This window comes from Takifugu rubripes, chromosome 20, assembly GCF_901000725.2.
Source record: "Takifugu rubripes chromosome 20, fTakRub1.2, whole genome shotgun sequence".
Classification (NCBI taxonomy): Eukaryota; Metazoa; Chordata; class Actinopteri; order Tetraodontiformes; family Tetraodontidae; genus Takifugu; species Takifugu rubripes.
In genome coordinates, this window is record NC_042304.1 from 15,566,144 (window position 1) to 15,587,888 (window position 21,745).

The following is a 21,745-nucleotide window of genomic DNA, read 5'->3' on the forward strand; positions in this document are numbered from 1 at the left end:
TAATGCAAACCAAATGAGCCGGCGCCGTAATAAGAAGCTTCCCAGAATTAGTTTCCGTTTGCAGAAAATTGCAAGGAAAAAAAAAAAAAACCTGGTACTTTTATCTATGAATTTCACTCCAGCATAAGCAGAAAAAAAGAGGAGGGGGGGGGGGGGTGAAAAAGGCAGACCCTCCTCCAACATTATTTGGATGACGTTCCATCAGTGGCAGCGGCGAGAAATAACACTGAGCAAATTCTATGCATGTTAATGATAAATAGGAATCCACCTGCTCACAGATAAAATGAGTTTAATTCCCCCCCCCCCCCCCCCCCCTCACACACACACACACCCGCCCGTGCCTGCCTGGCCTTTTAGAAATTACTTATGCACAGCTATTATTAAAATAGGGCCAGAGCAAATGAGAAAGAAGCGCTATCTCTGGAGAGAGGCTGCTTCAGACCTCTGCTGCTGCTCTGCTGCTGCTCTGCTTCACACAGTCAGCGATCCCCCCCCCCCACACACACACACACACACTTCACCTCCTCACAGCTCCGGTGGCAGCTCTGACCCTGTGTTTACTAAATTAACCCAAATCCCTTTTTAAGGGGGAGTTTTTGAACTGTAATGGAATTTACAAGCTTTGTGTGAACATCTATTTGCATGTGTGTCTGTCAGTGTGTATGCTGATATGCATCTGTGTACCAGCAGGAGTGTGCGTGCGTGTGTGTGTGTGTGTTTTGTATCCAAGTGTCATTTGGATGTCGAGGGGACACTTCTTTGAGTGCACAAAGTGCACGTCCTCACGTCGTCCGAGCGGCCGTGGATGGAACAATGGGAAGCTGCAGGCTTGGAAAATATCATTTATAAGTAGTGATCAGAATTTTTATCAGTGCGTAGACTAAAAGGGAGGCGGGGGAGCTAAAGTGGGGGGGCAACAGTCATCAGAGGAGCTGCTGTACGTCCTGAGCTCCATTAGCAAATCAACAGATTCCTCTCATCTCTCCTCTGGCCTTGAATATTTTCAGAACATTCATCCAGTTTCTTTTTTCCTCTGAATGTTCTGATTTCTCCAGCCTGAACTCCACCTCTGATTCAACGGTGAGTGGAGGGAAGAGAATGAAGCTGGAACTGATTCATCAGGGGGAAACTAAGTTCCTGATGTGGCCCGAACAAGGAGCAAACCTGGCTGGCTGTTGGGGGAGAGCAGACGTGCCCGTACAGGACACGCAACCCTGAACGCCTCTTTGAAAATGCAAATAAAAGATACATTAGGTGAGGAGAAACTCCCAGAACAATGATGTTTGCATTTAATCCCGGAGCTTCCTGCTGTGCACGTGTTTTCTAATGATTGCTCACTGGGAGGAAAACGGCGCCGCGGGGGCCGTTAAAACCAATAAGTGAGGGTTCGCTCTCCCCTCCAGGCACTCTGAGGGCAGCAATTACCTCAAAACAGTGTTTATGTCTGAGGCAGTAAAGAATATTCCTGATGGGTGACTATGATGTTCCTAAATGACACACTATAGTTTATAAATGCTGTGGTGGTCATTGTGAAGACAGAACAAAAAGCATGAAGACAGAAGTGCAGGACTAATAGAAGGCTGCAGTGGAGTTTAAGGACATCTGCATTCGAACCTGCCTGCGTCTGACACCGCGTGTCCTCACAGATATAGTAACTCCCAGAAGCTCCCAGGCGCCTTCATTGGCTGGTGGCTCGCTGCAGGATTCAGAGCAGCAGAGATCAGCTTCAGTGTCTGATGGAGGTCACGTGCCATTTAGGAAAAGTGCAAAACGACCGTTTTAAATCAGTTAAAAAACTAATATTGTCACCAAAAACAGAAACAGAACAGAATTTCCACGTCCTCACGAAGCGGTAAAGCCCCAGCTGCAGACTGGGGGTATTAAGAGTTTGATAATGGGTGGGACTTGGGTGTCTTTGGGGTCACTGACCTCGGGAAGGTGAGCGTGAGGCTGCGTGGACGTGTTGTGACAGGGCCGGGACAGAGAGGGAGGGGGGCGGGGGTGGGGTGGGGGCATTTTAAATTCCTCATTATCCACTAACACACGGACGGCTCCTGCTCCTGTTCCATTACTCACTCACCCGTATTGTCGTGCTCGCAGAAGTCGGTGTCGGACCTTTTATTGAAGAAAATGAAAAATGTCATGAGCCCCCCCCCCCCCCTCTCTCTCTTTCTCTCCCACCCAACATTAATTTAAAATGTCTCATCTCCTTCCGCATGTTCAACAGTCTGATTGCCTCCGTGCAGAAGAAAGAGGCCTGACGAGAGGAATCCCCTCTCTTTGTGAGAGGGAGTCCAGGTGGGAGCAGAGGAGGAGGAAGGATGAAGGTGAGAGTCTGCAGCCTCCAGCCCCCCCCCCCCCCAGGAGGAGGGCAGGATTTGACCTGCAGCAGTGAAAATCCTTCAGGCCTGCTGAGAAGAAGCGCTGCATGCGGAGTAAAAGCAAGTTTCTCTCTCTTCACAAACAGTTAAAGTGAGTGCTGATGATGTTTCTGCTAATATTTTCATACTGAATATTCTAAATCACGCGTTTGCCGCTTTGAACTGTGTCAGTCATGCTAACACATTACAAGACATAGAAATTTAATTTACCCCTCTAACCCCTGGGAAGATGGAGTGTTTTACAATCAGATTTTCTTGATTCAAAAGATGAATCATAATAGTGACAAAACATTAGTGAAAGTCAATGTTTGCATAGATTTTAATTAATTTTATTGGTGGAATTTTGAAAAAATTCAGAAAGGCATTTCAGAATTTTGTTGTTTTAGGAAAAAGGTTACCCAAAAAAATACTGCAATAGTATATTAATAGAGAAAAACTTGGGGTAATTTATAGTTATAGAATCTAAATGTGAAAAAAAAAAAATCTACTTTCACATTAAGAGTGGAAATATACAGGAGAGCTTTAGAGATAATAAAAACGAAATGAGATGAAAAAAGTAAGTTTACAGGTAGACAAGAATCAAGCTAAAATGTGATTTATTTAGCTTTATTCACGTTTCGATCGAAACTTTAATTTCCAATTTGATGATTTTGGATCTTGAAGAGTCCACGTTGTATTACTGCCCTCCAGTGGACACGTCTAAAACTACAACATCCAATTCATTCGCTTTTCTGAACATTTTTAAAATACCGTCATGTTATAAAACAAAGATTATTGCAACAATTATTGCAACTTTTTTTTTTTTTTTAAAAAAAAGCATTTTTTTCCTCATGGATTAATAGGATTTATTTTCCTAATATGTTATTTTACATTGCGACATCAGCTTTTTGCCTCTCCTGCTGTTAGCAGCGCTGGACACACGAGGTTTAATAATCCCAAAGCGTTTAGACTGCATAAATCTATCTTAATAATGTAGAGTGCATTACATTTTACCCCACCATAAATATTCCCAGTAGTTTGCTGTCGTGGCAACAGAGTGACTGTGTAGATGTAATAAGGGCTGACTGCTGCCTGGGGAGGTTGGTTACCTGTCAGTCAATTAAAATCAATATATGGATGATATTTATGATGCAGCGGCACCAGTATAATCTGAGTCACCATCCCCAGGAGCTCCCTTCTACCGTGTGAAGCCCTCGGTCACGGCAGAGGAAACACGAGCGGGTCTCCGGATGTCTGCAGCTACAGAGATGAAGATGTCAGGAATCAGACAGGCAGGCTGGGATCAGGAAGCTGTGCTTGCAGTCCGAGATGAGCAGGCTGCCTCTGTATTAGTGCTTAATCTGCCCTAACAAGATAGACTCCAGGCTGCATCCCTGATGATGGCACCAGTAATGATGGTGGAGGAGAACCAGGGGCTGGCACTTAAGCCTGGACTAAGCTACTTTAGCGCAGGGCAACGCACGGCTGCTCATGAAGCCTCGGAGTATGCGTGTCCAGTTATTCAATCAAAACTGTGACTCCAAGTAGCTTAAAGCGTCCGATGAGCTGCAAATTCTACTTTGGGGAAAAGTGTGTGCGTGCGCGCCACCACCAACAGCATTAACTCCCAGTGAGGAGGAACACAAAGCAGCGTCGCTGAAACATGGACTCACCATCCAGAATCCTTAAAGTGGAAGTGGAGATGCTTTCTAGGGTATTTTATTCACCTTTCAGACGTCTTTGGCCTGTCTGAAGGGCTGATGAGCACATAGACCCACCAGAAAGGATCTGAAGGCCCACTGATGTCACAGCAGAAGGCTCCAGAACCTGCTGATCCTGGGACGCGGCTCAGGTCTGCAGACGGAAGCAGCCCCCATGCACGCTCAGCATCAACGTCTTTGCTCTCAGAATTGGAAAAACAAGAAAATAGGAGCAGACTGATTCACTGGAGACCAGGGCAACGCGGCAGCTGACACTTTATTGACTCGTCAGTCTCGATACAAGAAGGAAGAGTTGCAACCGCACATCAGCAAACAGGCGCAATGTTCAAGTTCAAGAAAGGTAAAAAAAAAATGGCACAAGGCAGAAAACCAAAGTCTGCAGCTCTGACTTCGTCCCCGCGGAGTGGAGACGCGCTGCTTTGCGTCAGCGACGCTGTTTAACATTCAGGTGAACAGTGAATTCAGCTTTTCAGCAGCCTGTTACATTTAGAAGAACTCCAAATTAAGATTTCCTGGAACACTGAAGGCAACACGAGCTCACTGACAGGACGGTGAAATCAGTGACGTGCGGAACCCAAGTGAGGTTTTCCTTCACTCGTTTTGATTTATTATTTTGGTTTGATTCCCTTTTCCTTCTCAAACTGAGCAATCTGGCTGAAAATGTCCAGCAGGTTGGAGGGGAGGTCTTTCCTGGGCCTTCCTGCTGAGGTCAAACTGCCCCCTGAACCCTGCGACCTCAAACTGCTTCCTCCTCCTGACCTGCTGCTCTCTCTCTCTGCTCTCTCCTCCCTGCCCTCCTTCTCCATCTGTCCATTGTCAGGGTGCTCCTGCCACCCCCTGTTTCTATACCCACCACCTTCACAAGAGCTCCTCCTGTCTGGCCTCCTGACCTCCACCTGGTTCACGTTCACCTTCTGTGAATTTTCGGCCTCGGTGGACGAGCAGGACGTTCTTCTCCTGGTGTTCTCCTCTATGCTGCTTCTCCTGCTCTCATCTCTGCCCCTGTTTTCCCGCTCTGCCCTTTCTGGACTATTCCTGCTGCTCTTCATCTTGTCCTGCTCTTTGTCTCCCCTCTTTCTCCCTTTGCATAAAGAATCTGATCTATCGTAATCTGCTGACAGAGCATAAAGCTGACTGCTCCTTCTCTCCTCCACCTCCTCCTCCAAACCCGGACCTCCCTTCCGGTTGAGGAAGGAGGCAGAGGTGTTGGAGGGGGCGGGGTACCACTCCTCCTCTTCCTCCTCCTTGCTGTCCTTCCTGCCCTTTTCCTCCTCACTCCTCCTGCTCTCCCGTGAGGAGACTCTGCGATGGCGCCTGCTTCCCTGCTCGGACTTGTGCTTCTTCTTTTTTTTCTTTTTGGACCTCCTACGAGAGGAAGATGAAGAAGAGGAGGAGGAGGAGCTTCTCGAAGAAGGCGAAGATGACGGAGAGGAGGAGGCTGATCTCTTCTGTTTTCTCTTCAACCTGTGCAAACGATACTCGCTCACTTGTTTTGTCGAAACAGCTGATTCATTTCATTCCAGACACACCCACCTGTTTGTTTTATGGGGGGGGGGGGGAATAAACATCACTGAAATGTGTCAAAGACTAAAATGAACTGCTGTTATCCTGGTGACCTGTTTTAATCTGCAGCACGTCACCTTCCGAACATGAAACACACCAGAACCAACTCACCTTTTCTCCTCTTTTAAGATCTTACGCAATTTGTCAGCGCTGGTCTGGCCGCTCTTAACCGTCACCTGATCCTTCTGCAGCGCTTCTTCTCGTAGGCGAATGGATTTCTTTACAGTTTCCAGCGGAGGCAAGACATGATACAGGCAGGCAGACGGCCACAGAGGCGCCAAAATCGCACGTGCAGAGATCCCCAAGTCGTTCATTTAATGGTTTGTTTAATGTGGGGGAGAGTTAGAGCCAAGGCCAGAAGAATGTGGCAAAATGAATGAAAACACGTGTCATTACCACAGACGATCGGTGGGATCCAACACCAGAAGCAGCAGATGAGCAGAAGAAATAAAACAGAGTTGTTTCCCAGCGAGACAAAGACGATTTTGACGTTACCGTATTTGGACCACGGGACACGGCCATCAGCAGAGGACACAGGAGTCGTCGTCATCGGACAGGTTTATTTTCCAGCCCCGCAAGGCAGGTGAGAAGACGAGGGCAAAAAAAGGGTTGGAGGTCAGAATCCCGGCATCGCAGAGACAAAGACCAGAACATTCATCAGTATTACATAAATCACAGTTACAGCAGAAAAAACTAACGAACTAACCAACAAACTGAGTTAAAATAACATTCCAAGAGGGCTGGAGCTCAGGAAAAAGGTTTTTGATGGAGGTTTCAACAACTGCAGCCTTACTAAGAGTTCACTTTGACCCTTGTGCGTCCTGCTGGGCTACTGTTGGCACACCAACAGCCCATAATAAGAAGAACTAAGGAGAGATGATCGCCGAGTAATGGCTCACCTGTATGGTCTCTGTGATCTTGCGCAGGGCCTCCTGAGCCTCCGCGCTGGCATCATCCAGGTCCAGAGCTCTCCTGTACAGTCCCTCTGCTGTCACCAGTTTTTCCTGTTCTTCGAGCCTTGACACAGAGTTGAATAATAAGATCGCGAGAACGAGAAGAACTGCAAACCTGACAAGCTTCCCATCACCTCTCCTATGCCTGCAGGCGCCTCGGTATTATTGTTACATGAATAAACCTCATTTGTGCCGACTCCCTGCACTGTTTATACAGTCCGAACAGATCAGCACATTCAGATCAGAGATGGAGGCTGAATCCAACTATACAATTATCCAACACCAATGAGAACAAAAAAAGGACGTGAAACCACTGAAAACGGTCATTCTTTTGATTTTAACAACTTAAATGTGGTAACTTTTAGTTAGATGGTGACAAACTTGAGGTTACGAGCTCAACAGTCTAATCCGGTAGCTAATCTGGAGTTAGCGCTCTGTTGTCTACTGCGCCAATGCTCACTGTCTTCCTCGCTCCACCAGGGTCTGACAGAGGTACTTCTTGGCGTTGCGATGATCCGGGCAGTTGTCCAGAGCCAATTCAAAGTCTGTGATGGCCTTCATGATGCTGCCTTTGTTCGCATACCTGTGGATTATTAAACAGAGCTGCAATCCCATCACTGGCTCTAAACTGTAATTCCAATTTGCAACACTTCTGCTTTTATGAACCTCCTCCAACGATCACCCATCAATAAATGGTGCCTGGGGCTTATAAATGTATGCAAATATAAGAAGAAACTCACAGAGCTCCTCGCGCCACCAGCGCTTCCACGTTGTTGGTGTCAATATCCAAGGCCTTATTGTACTCATTCATGGCTTCCACGTGGCGGCCATGTTTGAAGTGATCCACACCTGAACGCACACTGAAGGCACAAAAGAGAATCCACCCATTAGAGATGCACGGATAGAACTTTCATGGACAGCCGAGGGCAAGGACTAGTGTCCCCCCACTTTAGTTCCTGAAGGGTTCAAGCGGCGGAACATTAGTTCTGTATTCATCTGTTCCCACAGAGACAAACATACAATAATCAATAACCAATCACACATTCATAAGCTGCTGATGCAGGAGCTACCTATGGATCAGTGCGGGGCAGATGTATGTGGATTCTAAGGAGCAGGATCTTTTGTGTGCACCCTATATTATGGATTAGTGCTGAGCCTAAATTTCAAAATTACCACTTCAGGGCCCAGGATGCAGACTGTTTCTTCCGAATTACAGAAGCAAAATCCTCCTCTTTGAAGAATTGGCTGTAAAGAAAAGATGCAGGAATGGAAAGGGTTTGAAAATCCTATTGTCATACAGGATGCTAAAGATAAAAAGATTGAAAAACAACGCTAGAATTCGCACTAACTGACCTTTGTAGCCCCCTCATCACCGACGGTGGGTGGGTGTCACTGATCCCCACTTTCTCGAGCAGGTAGTCCACCACAGAGGGGTTGTGGTAACCATGGCAACCCCTCAGTATAGACTCATATGTCTGACTCGTGTCTGTTGCAGCACGGAGGCTAAGACTGGGGGGGGGGGGGGGGGGGGGGGGGGGGTCACAGAGTCGCCGTGTGAATTACAAACTTCACAGAGAAGTGAAAATTTCTGTGAAATTTCATTCTGACTCTGCTGTTACCTGTAGTGTTTCGGCAGCTCGTCGCTGGCAACAACACCAAGTTTGATGTGTTGCATAATGGGAGACAGGGAGGCCTTTTGGAGGGACACTGTGATTTTCTCCTGGTAGCGGTCGATATCCTTCACCGCAGCTGCGTGTTGAAAAGCAAAGAAAGTATGTAAGACTATTTGCCTGAAGATTAAAATAAAAGAATGAATATGAAAGCAGAGCAGGGAGAGACTAACCTCTGATTATGTCCCCAGTCTGGTAGTAGGACAGAGGATCATCATGGCTGCCAGTGGAGGGGATCTCTCTAATGTGACACAGAGCCTGTACAGATGTGAGCAGAGATGAAGGGATGAATGGATGGAAGGAAGATGGAGACTAGAGTCCTGTCCCACGAACAAGACTTGTATGCAGGTGTTAGATTTATTCCTGCTGCACCGACCGACAACTCCAGATCCTCTATGTCTCTCTTCAGTCCCACTGCTGTGCAAAGCAGAGTGAGAAAGAAGCCGTATTCTCTGATGTTGTTGATCCTTCCGATCACGACGTCTCCTCGCTCCAGGTCCCTGTACAGCATGGCTCTTCGTTCCTCATACGACACCTCCATGAATATCTCCAGGGGTGGCATGATGGCATATGGCTCTGAGGAACAAGAAGCATTTGTTTTCTCTACCTGAATAGGTATATATATATATATATATCTCTTATCGGGCCATATATATATCTCTTATCGGGCCATATCTGATCACACTTTTAGTATTACTACAGCCTGTTCATCCTATAACCATCTTCCACGTTCTCCAGAACCTGTGACAGAAACAAGCACCTGCAGCTGCGTCCTCCTCTTCATCTTCCTCCTCTCGGTGAGTCGCAGTCCTCCATGAGGGGCAGAACAGGATGTCAGCCTTCCGGGCAACAAACTGCTCAACAAGTGGGTTGCTCTTTACATCATCCCTCCTGTACAACAAAGAAAACAGAATTGTCCACCAGAAGCTCATCTATGAATAACTTTGAGAGTTTTTCATGTCTTTTGGCCGTCTGTGCTGATCTGATAAAGCAAAACTGTGTTGGAACCCCTCAACTCCATCGCTAAGATACTTTTAACACTTATACTGGTCTCTACAATAGTGGGACAATGGGTCAAACTCGGGCAACACGCAGCTTAATTCGCTTTCCTCATGGAAACACTGGAAATGAAGAAAGGCCTCCAGGGGTTGTTTGTGACCTACCTCTCATAGGAAGCTTTAGAAAGATCAGATATCACCGCCTGGAAGTCAGGGTTTTCCTTCTGCTCACATTTCACTTTGCTGAGCAGAGACTCGCCGTGAAACACCAGGCAGTGCTTCAATAATTCTCGGTCCATCTCCGCTTGACGATGCAACGTTCACATTATCTGACTGCAGATCGCTGTAAGGCGCTACACAGTGATGTGGCAAGTCCAAGGCCGCATATATGCTGCAATAAAGGCTGATTTAGATAAACTAAAACCCGACTTATGTGTCAGATGGCGAAATATTTAATCTTTAGGCGTGGAGAAGCGAGAGAAGTAACAAGGCTAAGTTTAACAGCAATGATCAGTACCGTTTGGGTGGCTAAGAGACAAAAGTCTGAAAACTACACGCTGAATCGACAACGTTGCTTCAGTTTTATAAAAACAACCCTCACCAAATTTCCCCAGAAAACGCAAAACTACTCTTTGATTTGGACAGACGTTTCCCAAAGGAAAGCAACCTGAACGAGTTAGCCGTTGTCGGATCATCGAGCGAGTGCGCATGCGCAACGTGTGTTACACTTAAAAGGACCGACGATACAACGTGCTTGTAGGAACCATAGTGAATACAGGTTAATTAAAGAGAAATTCGATCCTGGGTCTCTTATTACAGTCAAATCCGAGACCAAGTTAATTTATCTAGCAATTTAGTGGCTAGCAAAATAGTTTTCTTTTTTATGAAAATATTTAACTTCACTTGGACGGTCAGTGATAGAAATGGTTAGATCCCAGACCCCTGCACATATGTGCCATTGAGCCCCAAAATAGCTGTTGAAACAGTGTCTCTACAAATGTGTATTCCTAATTTCCAAATGGTGATTCTGCCATTAGCATGTCAGTGTGACAGACTGAATACACAATAGTAATGTCAAGAGCTGTGAGTAGTCAAAGATTGACAATGTATTAATCCACAGGTACCTTCCCACTCCTTTTTTGGATGCCATTTCCTCAAACTTGAAATTCATTTCCTTCAACCACACAATGGGTAATTGCTGAGAATTTCACCAACACACACCTAAGCTGAACATTCCACAGAGTTACAATATGACAACCGCACAGCTGAACACCTCCATCATTTTAATAAAATAATAGAAAAATAAAGGAGAGAGGGAGAGAGAGAATTATTTTTAGGCATTTATTTAATTTTTTCTGAAGATTTGTTATTGGTTAACAGATTTTATTTTTTTTTTTGTAAGCCCCGAGAGCGGAGGACTGGTTTATAAAGACGAAGGTAAGACACGACATAAATTCTCGTGTTGACAAGCGAAGACGTGAGAAGCTACAGCACTAAAGATGAAAAGAAAAAGCCTTTGCTGGATATTTTTCCTTGGATATTTAAATTCCTCGTCAGGTAATGATTGATTCCTTTTTCATGAAAACTGGACTTTGGATAAAATTGTAAAGTTATTGTTGAATCTTCAAAATTGTTAATTTAAAGTATTTCAAATTAAAGTGACAACAATGGCTGAAAGCACAACTACCCTGACGACTGAGCAAACCAACACCAGCAGCACCACTGTAACCAGCACGACTCCAAGCACAACTACCATGACAACTGAACCAACTACCACCAGTGGAACCAGCGTGACTCCAAGCACAACAACCATGACAACTGAACCAACTACCACCAGTGCAACCAGCGTGACTCCAAGCACAACAACCATGACAACTGAACCAACTACCACCAGTGCAACCAGCGTCACTCCAAGCACAACAACCATGACAACTGAACCAACTACCACCAGTGGAACCAGCGTGACTCCAAGCACAACAACCATGACAACTGAACCAACTACCACCAGTGCAAGCAGCATGACTCCAAGCACAACAACCATGACAACTGAACCAACTACCACCAGTGCAACCAGCGTGACTCCAAACACAACAACCATGACAACTGAACCAACTAGCACCAGTGCAACCAGCGTGACTCCAAGCACAACTACCCTGACAACTCAGCAAAGTACCACCAGTGCAACCAGCATGACTCCAAGCACAACAACCATGACAACTGAACCAACTACCACCAGTGCAACCAGCGTGACTCCAAGCACAACAACCATGACAACTGAACCAACTACCACCAGTGCAACCAGCGTGACTCCAAGCACAACAACCATGACAACTGAACCAACTACCACCAGTGCAACCAGCTTCACTCCAAGCACAACAACCATGACAACTGAACCAACTACCACCAGTGCAACCAGCGTGACTCCAAGCACAACAACCATGACAACTGAACCAACTAGCACCAGTGCAACCAGTGTGACTTCAAGCACAACAACCATGAGAATTGAACCAACTACCACCAGTGCAACCAGCGTGACTCCAAGCACAACAACCATGACAACTGAACCAACTACCACCAGTCCAAGCAGCATGACTCCAAGCACAACAACCATGACAACTGAACCAGCTACCACCAGTGCAACCATCATGACTCCAAGCACAACAACCATGACAAAAGAATCAACTACAACCAGTGCAACCAGCGTAACTCCAAGCACAACAACCATGACAACTGAACCAACTACCACCAGTCCAACCAGCGTAACTCCAAGCACAACAACCATGACAACTGAACCAATTACCACCAGTGCAACCAGCGTGACACCAAGCACAACTACCCTGACAACTCGGCAAAGTACCACCAGTGCAACCAGCATCACTCTAAGCACAAGAACCATGACAACTGAACCAACTACCACCAGTGCAACCAGCGTGACTCCAAGCACAACAACCATGACAACTGAACCAACTACCACCAGTGCAACCAGCGTGACTCCGAGCACAACAACCATGACAACTGAACCAACTACCACCAGTGCAACCAGCGTGACTCCGAGCACAACAACCATGACAACTGAACCAACTACCACCAGTGCAACCAGCGTGACTCCAAGCACAACAACCATGACAACTGAACCAACTACCACCAGTGCAACCAGCGTGACTCCAAGCACAACAAGCATGACAACTGAATCAAGTACCACCAGTGGAACCAGCGTGACTCCAAGCACAACAACCATGACAACTGAACCAACTACCACCAGTGTAACCAGCGTGACTCCAAGCACAACAACCATGACAACTGAACCAACTACCACCAGTGCAACCAGCATCACTCCAAGCACAACAACCATGACAAATGAACCAACTACCACCAGTGCAACCAGCGTGACTCCAAGCACAACAACCATGACAACTGAACCAACTACCACCAGTGGAACCAGCGTGACTCCAAGCACAACAACCATGACAACTGAACCAACTACCACCAGTGCAACCAGCATCACTCCAAGCACAACAACCATGACAACTGAACCAACTACCACCAGTGCAACCAGCATCACTCCAAGCACAACAACCATGACAAATGAACCAACTACCACCAGTGCAACCAGCGTGACTCCAAACACAACAACCATGACAACTGAACCAACTACCACCAGTGGAACCAGCGTGACTCCAAGCACAACAACCATGACAACTGAACCAACTACCACCAGTGCAACCAGCATCACTCCAAGCACAACAACCATGACAACTGAACCAACTACCACCAGTGCAACCAGCATCACTCCAAGCACAACAACCATGACAACTGAACCAACTAGCACCAGTGCAACCAGCGTGACTCCAAGCACAACTACCCTGACAACTCAGCAAAGTACCACCAGTGCAACCAGCATGACTCCAAGCACAACAACCATGACAACTGAACCAACTACCACCAGTGCAACCAGCGTGACTCCAAGCACAACAACCATGACAACTGAACCAACTACCACCAGTGCAACCAGCGTGACTCCAAGCACAACAACCATGACAACTGAACCAACTACCACCAGTGCAACCAGCATCACTCCAAGCACAACAACCATGACAACTGAACCAACTACCACCAGTGCAACCAGCGTGACTCCAAGCACAACAACCATGACAACTGAACCAACTAGCACCAGTGCAACCAGTGTGACTTCAAGCACAACAACCATGAGAATTGAACCAACTACCACCAGTGCAACCAGCGTGACTCCAAGCACAACAACCATGACAACTGAACCAACTACCACCAGTCCAAGCAGCATGACTCCAAGCACAACAACCATGACAACTGAACCAGCTACCACCAGTGCAACCATCATGACTCCAAGCACAACAACCATGACAAAAGAATCAACTACAACCAGTGCAACCAGCGTAACTCCAAGCACAACAACCATGACAACTGAACCAACTACCACCAGTCCAACCAGCGTAACTCCAAGCACAACAACCATGACAACTGAACCAATTACCACCAGTGCAACCAGCGTGACACCAAGCACAACTACCCTGACAACTCGGCAAAGTACCACCAGTGCAACCAGCATCACTCTAAGCACAAGAACCATGACAACTGAACCAACTACCACCAGTGCAACCAGCGTGACTCCAAGCACAACAACCATGACAACTGAACCAACTACCACCAGTGCAACCAGCGTGACTCCGAGCACAACAACCATGACAACTGAACCAACTACCACCAGTGCAACCAGCGTGACTCCGAGCACAACAACCATGACAACTGAACCAACTACCACCAGTGCAACCAGCGTGACTCCGAGCACAACAACCATGACAACTGAACCAACTACCACCAGTGCAACCAGCGTGACTCCAAGCACAACAAGCATGACAACTGAATCAAGTACCACCAGTGGAACCAGCGTGACTCCAAGCACAACAACCATGACAACTGAACCAACTACCACCAGTGCAACCAGCGTGACTCCAAGCACAACAACCATGACAACTGAACCAACTACCACCAGTGCAACCAGCATCACTCCAAGCACAACAACCATGACAAATGAACCAACTACCACCAGTGCAACCAGCGTGACTCCAAGCACAACAACCATGACAACTGAACCAACTACCACCAGTGGAACCAGCGTGACTCCAAGCACAACAACCATGACAACTGAACCAACTACCACCAGTGCAACCAGCATCACTCCAAGCACAACAACCATGACAACTGAACCAACTACCACCAGTGCAACCAGCATCACTCCAAGCACAACAACCATGACAAATGAACCAACTACCACCAGTGCAACCAGCGTGACTCCAAGCACAACAACCATGACAACTGAACCAACTACCACCAGTGGAACCAGCGTGACTCCAAGCACAACAACCATGACAACTGAACCAACTACCACCAGTGCAACCAGCGTGACTCCAAGCACAACAACCATGACAACTGAACCAACTACCACCAGTGGAACCAGCATGACTCCAAGCACAACAACCATGACAACTGAACCAACTACCACCAGTGCAACCAGCGTGACTCCAAGCACAACAACCATGACAACTGAACCAACTAGCACCAGTGCAACCAGCGTGACTCCAAGCACAACAACCATGACAACTGAACCAACTACCACCAGTGCAACCAGCGTAACTCCAAGCACAACAACCATGACAACTGAACCAACTACCACCAGTGGAACCAGCGTGACTCCAAGCACAACAACCATGACAACTGAACCAACTACCACCAGTGCAACCAGCGTGACTCTAAGCACAACAACCATGACAACTGAACCAACTACCACCAGTGCAACCAGCGTGACTCCAAGCACAACAACTGAACCAACTACCACCAGTGCAACCAGTGTGACTTCAAGCACAACAACCATGACAACTGAACCAACTACCACCAGTGCAACCAGCATCACTCCAAGCACAACAACCATGACAACTCAGCAAAGTACCACCAGTGCAACCAGCATGACTCCAAGCACAACAACCATGACAACTGAATCAAGTACCACCAGTGGAACCAGCGTGTCTCCAAGCACAACTACCCTGACAACTCAGCAAAGTATCACCAGTGCAACCAGCATCACTCCAAGCACAACAACCATGACAACTGAACCAACTACCACCAGTGCAACCAGCGTGACTCCAAGCACAACAACCATGACAACTGAACCAACTACCACCAGTGCAACCAGCATCACTCCAAGCACAACAACCATGACAACTGAACCAACTACCACCAGTGCAACCAGCGTAACTCCAAGCACAACAACCATGACAACTGAACCAACTACCACCAGTGCAACCAGCGTGACTCCAAGCACAACAACCATGACAACTCAGCAAAGTACCACCAGTGCAACCAGCATCACTCCAAGCACAACAACCATGACAACTGAACCAACTACCACCAGTGCAACCAGCGTGACTCCAAGCACAACAACCATGACAACTGAACCAACTACCACCAGTGCAACCAGCATCACTCCAAGCACAACAACCATGACAACTGAACCAACTACCACCAGTGCAACCAGCGTAACTCCAAGCACAACAACCATGACAAATGAACCAACTACCACCAGTGCAACCAGCGTGACTCCAAGCACAAAAACCATGACAACTGAACCAACTACCACCAGTGTAACCAGCGTGACTCCAAGCACAACAACCATGACAACTGAACCAACTAGCACCAGTGCAACCAGCGTGACTTCAAGCACAACAACCATGAGAACTGAACCAACTACCAGCAGTACAACCAGCATGACTCCAAGCACAACAACCATGACAACTGAACCAACTACCACCAGTGCAACCAGCGTAACTCCAAGCACAACAACCATGACAAATGAACCAACTACCACCAGTGCAACCAGCGTGACTCCAAGCACAAAAACCATGACAACTGAACCAACTACCACCAGTGTAACCAGCGTGACTCCAAGCACAACAACCATGACAACTGAACCAACTAGCACCAGTGCAACCAGCGTGACTTCAAGCACAACAACCATGAGAACTGAACCAACTACCAGCAGTACAACCAGCATGACTCCAAGCACAACAACCATGACAACTGAACCAACTACCACCAGTGCAACCAGCGTAACTCCAAGCACAACAACCATGACAACTGAACCAACTACCACCAGTGGAACCAGCGTGACTCCAAGCACAACAACCATGACAACTGAACCAACTACCACCAGTGCAACCAGCGTGACTCTAAGCACAACAACCATGACAACTGAACCAACTACCACCAGTGCAACCAGCGTGACTCCAAGCACAACAACTGAACCAACTACCACCAGTGCAACCAGTGTGACTTCAAGCACAACAACCATGACAACTGAACCAACTACCACCAGTGCAACCAGCGTGACTCCAAGCACAACAACCATGACAACTGAACCAACTACCACCAGTGCAACCAGCGTGACTCCAAGCACAACAACCATGACAACTGAACCAACTACCACCAGTGCAACCAGCATGACTCCAAGCACAACAACCGTGACAACTGAATCAACTACCACCAGTGGAACCAGCGTGACTCCAAGCACAACCATGACAACTGAATCAACTACCACCAGTGGAACCAGCGTGACTCCAAGCACAACCATGACAACTGAACCAACTACCACCAGTGCAACCAGCGTGACTCCAAGCACAACAACCATGACAACTGAACCAACTACCACCAGTGCCACCAGCATCAATCCAAGCACAACAACCATGACAACTGAACCAACTACCACCAGTGCAACCAGCGTGACTCCAAGCACAACAACCATGACAACTGAACCAACTACCACCAGTGGAACCAGCGTGACTCCAAGCACAACAACCATGACAACTGAACCAACTACCACCAGTGCCACCAGCATCACTCCAAGCACAACAACCATGACAACTGAACCAACTACCACCAGTGCAACCAGCGTGACTCCAAGCACAACAACCATGACAACTGAACCAACTACCACCAGTGGAACCAGCGTGACTCCAAGCACAACAACCATGACAACTGAACCAACTACCACCAGTGCAACCAGCATGACTCCAAGCACAACAACCATGACAACTGAATCAACTACCACCAGTGGAACCAGCGTGACTCCAAGCACAAGCATGACAACTGAATCAACTACCACCAGTGCAACCAGCGTGACTCCAAGCACAACCATGACAACTGAACCAACTACCACCAGTGCAACCAGCGTGAGTCCAAGCACAACAACCATGACAACTGAACCAACTACCACCAGTGCCACCAGCATCACTCCAAGCACAACAACCATGACAACTGAACCAACTACCACCAGTGCAACCAGCGTGACTCCAAGCACAACAACCATGACAACGGAACCAACTACCACCAGTGCAACCAGCATGATTCCAAGCACAACAACCATGACAACTGAATCAAGTACCACCAGTGGAACCAGCGTGACTCCAAGCACAACTACCCTGACAACTCAGCAAAGTATCACCAGTGCAACCAGCATCACTCCAAGCACAACAACCATGACAACTGAACCAACTACCACCAGTGCAACCAGCGTGACTCCAAGCACAACAACCATGACAACTGAACCAACTACCACCAGTGCAACCAGCATCACTCCAAGCACAACAACCATGACAACTGAACCAACTACCACCAGTGCAACCAGCGTAACTCCAAGCACAACAACCATGACAACTGAACCAACTACCACCAGTGCAACCAGCGTGACTCCAAGCACAACAACCATGACAACTCAGCAAAGTACCACCAGTGCAACCAGCATCACTCCAAGCACAACAACCATGACAACTCAGCAAAGTACCACCAGTGCAACCAGCATCACTCCAAGCACAACAACCATGACAACTGAACCAACTACCACCAGTGCAACCAGCATCACTCTAAGCACAACAACCATGACAAATGAACCAACTACCACCAGTGCAACCAGCGTGACTCCAAGCACAAAAACCATGACAACTGAAACAACTACCACCAGTGTAACCAGCGTAACTCCAAGCACAACAACCATGACAACTGAACCAACTACCACCAGTGGAACCAGCGTGACTCCAAGCACAACAACCATGACAACTGAACCAACTACCACCAGTGCAACCAGCGTGACTCCAAGCACAACAACCATGACAACTGAACCAACTACCACCAGTGCAACCAGCATCACTCCAAGCACAACAACCATGACAACTGAACCAACTACCACCAGTGCAACCAGCGTGACTCCAAGCACAACAACCATGACAACTGAACCAACTACCACCAGTGCAACCAGCGTGACTCCAAGCACAACAACCATGACAACTGAATCAAGTACCACCAGTGCAACCAGCGTGACAACAAGCACAACTACCCTGACAACTCAGCAAAGTACCACCAGTGCAACCAGCATCACTCCAAGCACAACAACCATGACAACTGAACCAACTACCACCAGTGCAACCAGCATGACTCCAAGCACAACAACCATGACAACTGAACCAACTACCACCAGTGCAACCAGCATCACTCTAAGCACAACAACCATGACAAATGAACCAACTACCACCAGTGCAACCAGCGTGACTCCAAGCACAAAAACCATGACAACTGAAACAACTACCACCAGTGTAACCAGCGTAACTCCAAGCACAACAACCATGACAACTGAACTAACTACCACCAGTGGAACCAGCGTGACTCCAAGCACAACAACCATGACAACTGAACCAACTACCACCAATGCAACCAGCGTGACTCCAAGCACAACAACCATGACAACTGAACCAACTACCACCAGTGCAACCAGCATCACTCCAAGCACAACAACCATGACAACTGAACCAACTACCACCAGTGCAACCAGCGTGACTCCAAGCACAACAACCATGACAACTGAACCAACTACCACCAGTGCAACCAGCGTGACTCCAAGCACAACAACCATGACAACTGAATCAAGTACCACCAGTGCAACCAGCGTGACAACAAGCACAACTACCCTGACAACTCAGCAAAGTACCACCAGTGCAACCAGCATCACTCCAAGCACAACAACCATGACAACTGAACCAACTACCACCAGTGCAACCAGCATGACTCCAAGCACAACAACCATGACAACTGAACCAACTACCACCAGTGGAACCAGCGTGACTCCAAGCACAACAAAAATGACAACTGAACCCACTAGCACCAGTGCAACCAGCGTGACTCCAAGCACAACAACTATGACAACTGAACCAACTAGCAACAGTGCAACCAGCGTGACTTCAAGCACAACAACCATGACAACTGAACCAACTACCACCAGTGGAACCAGCATGACTCCAAGCACAACAACCATGACAACCGAACCAACTACCACCAGTGGAACCAGCGTGACTCCAAGCACAACAACCATGACAACTGAACCAACTAGCAACAGTGCAACCAGCGTGACTTCAAGCACAACAACCATGAGAACTGAACCAACTACCAGCAGTGCAACCAGCATGACTCCAAGCACAACAACCATGACAACTGAACCAACTACCACCAGTGCAACCAGCGTGACTCCAAGCACAACTACGCTGACAACTCAGCAAAGTACCACCAGTGCAACCAACATCACTCCAAGCACAACAACCATGACAAATGAACCAACTACCACCAGTGCAACCAGCATGACTCCAAGCACAACAACCATGACAACTGAACCAACTACCACCAGTGGAACCAGCGTGACTCCAAGCACAACAAAAATGACAACTGAACCAACTACCACCAGTGGAACCAGCATGACTCCAAGCACAACAACCATGACAAATGAACCAACTACCACCAGTGCAACCAGCATGACTCCAAGCACAACAACCATGACAACTGAACCAACTACCACCAGTGTAACCAGCGTGACTCCAAGCACAACAACTATGACAACTGAACCAACTAGCAACAGTGCAACCAGCGTGACTTCAAGCACAACAACCATGACAACTGAACCAACTACCACCAGTGGAACCAGCATGACTCCAAGCACAACAACCATGACAACTGAACCAACTACCACCAGTGGAACCAGCGTGACTCCAAGCACAACAACCATGACAACTGAACCAACTACCACCAGTGGAACCAGCGTGACTCCAAGCACAACAACCATGGCAACTGAACCAACTACCACCAGTGGAACCAGCGTGACTCCAAGCACAACAACCATGACAACTGAACCAACTACCACCAGTGCAACCAGCATCACTCGAAGCACAACAACCATGACAACTGAACCAACTACCACCAGTACAACCAGCGTGACACCAAGCACAACAACCATGACAACTGAACCAACTACCACCAGTGCAACCAGCGTGACTCCAAGCACAACAACCATGACAACTGAACCAACTACCACCAGTGCAACCAGTGTGAGTCCAGGCACAACTACCCTGACAACTCACCAAACTACCAGCAGTGCAACCAGCGTGACTCCAAGCACAACAACCATGACAACTGAACCAACTACCACCAGTGCAACCAGCGTGACTCCAAGCACAACAACCTTCACAACTGAACCAACTACCACCAGTGCCACCAGCATCACTCCAAGCACAACAACCATGACAACTGAACCAACTACCACCAGTGCAACCAGCGTGACTCCAAGCACAACAACCATGACAACTGAACCAACTACCACCAGTGGAACCAGCGTGACTCCAAGCACAACAACCATGACAACTGAACCAACTACCACCAGTGCCACCAGCATCACTCCAAGCACAACAACCATGACAACTAAACCAACTACCACCAGTGCAACCAGCGTGACTCCAAGCACAACAACCATGACAACTGAACCAACTACCACCAGTGGAACCAGCGTGACTCCAAGCACAACAACCATGACAACTGAACCAACTACCACCAGTGCAACCAGCATGACTCCAAGCACAACAACCATGACAACTGAATCAACTACCACCAGTGGAACCAGCGTGACTCCAAGCACAAGCATGACAACTGAATCAACTACCACCAGTGGAACCAGCGTGACTCCAAGCACAACCATGACAACTGAACCAACTACCACCAGTGCAACCAGCGTGAGTCCAAGCACAACAACCATGACAACTGAACCAACTACCACCAGTGCCACCAGCATCACTCCAAGCACAACAACCATGACAACTGAACCAACTACCACCAGTGCAACCAGCGTGACTCCAAGCACAACAACCATGACAACGGAACCAACTACCACCAGTGCAACCAGCGTGACTCCAAGCACAACAACCATGACAACGGAACCAACTACCACCAGTGCAACCAGCATCACTCGAAGCACAACAACCATGACAACTGAACCAACTACCACCAGTACAACCAGCGTGACACCAAGCACAACAACCATGACAACTGAACCAACTACCACCAGTGCAACCAGCGTGACTCCAA

At 47.7% G+C, this 21,745-nt stretch overlaps 2 protein-coding genes across 2 annotated transcripts; one reads left to right on the forward strand and one right to left on the reverse strand.

The window, feature by feature from the left end:
• Positions 1-4,310: 4,310 nt before the first annotated feature.
• Positions 4,311-9,959, reverse strand: ttc14 (tetratricopeptide repeat domain 14). The gene is made up of 12 exons (XM_029828308.1): positions 9,431-9,959; positions 9,028-9,158; positions 8,644-8,843; positions 8,441-8,525; positions 8,217-8,346; positions 7,951-8,106; positions 7,771-7,842; positions 7,338-7,457; positions 7,058-7,180; positions 6,544-6,661; positions 5,756-5,862; positions 4,311-5,545 (listed from the first exon to the last, which is right to left on the reverse strand). The coding sequence occupies exons 1-12, from the start codon at positions 9,562-9,564 to the stop codon at positions 4,690-4,692; spliced, it is 2,232 nt and encodes a 743-aa protein (XP_029684168.1). The 5' UTR covers positions 9,565-9,959; the 3' UTR covers positions 4,311-4,689.
• Positions 9,960-11,992: 2,033 nt separating this feature from the next.
• Positions 11,993-21,710, forward strand: LOC115247257 (mucin-2-like). The gene is made up of 13 exons (XM_029828405.1): positions 11,993-12,579; positions 12,820-12,867; positions 13,119-13,144; positions 13,632-13,701; positions 14,923-15,030; positions 16,738-17,043; positions 17,659-17,916; positions 18,181-18,450; positions 18,553-19,041; positions 20,326-20,385; positions 20,581-20,952; positions 21,238-21,339; positions 21,669-21,710. The coding sequence occupies exons 1-13, from the start codon at positions 12,046-12,048 to the stop codon at positions 21,708-21,710; spliced, it is 2,685 nt and encodes an 894-aa protein (XP_029684265.1). The 5' UTR covers positions 11,993-12,045.
• The last annotated feature ends 35 nt before the right edge of the window (positions 21,711-21,745 follow it).

Excerpts from the sequence above, each read along its gene's own strand:
- ttc14 (XM_029828308.1), bottom strand. The coding sequence starts at position 9,564 with ATGGACCGAGAATTATTGAAGCACTGCCTGGTGTTTCACGGCGAGTCT. Across the intron at positions 8,526-8,643 it reads TAGAGGATCTGGAGTTGTCG|GCTCTGTGTCACATTAGAGA; the intron begins GTCGGTGCAGCA and ends ACATCTGTACAG. Across the intron at positions 5,546-5,755 it reads ATCTTAAAAGAGGAGAAAAG|GTTGAAGAGAAAACAGAAGA; the intron begins GTGAGTTGGTTC and ends TCGTTTGCACAG.
- LOC115247257 (XM_029828405.1), top strand. The coding sequence starts at position 12,046 with ATGACAACTGAACCAATTACCACCAGTGCAACCAGCGTGACACCAAGC. Across the intron at positions 12,580-12,819 it reads TGACAACTGAACCAACTACC|AGCATCACTCCAAGCACAAC; the intron begins ACCAGTGCAACC and ends ACCAGTGCAACC. Across the intron at positions 13,702-14,922 it reads CTCCAAGCACAACAACCATG|GCAACCAGCGTAACTCCAAG; the intron begins ACAACTGAACCA and ends ACTACCACCAGT.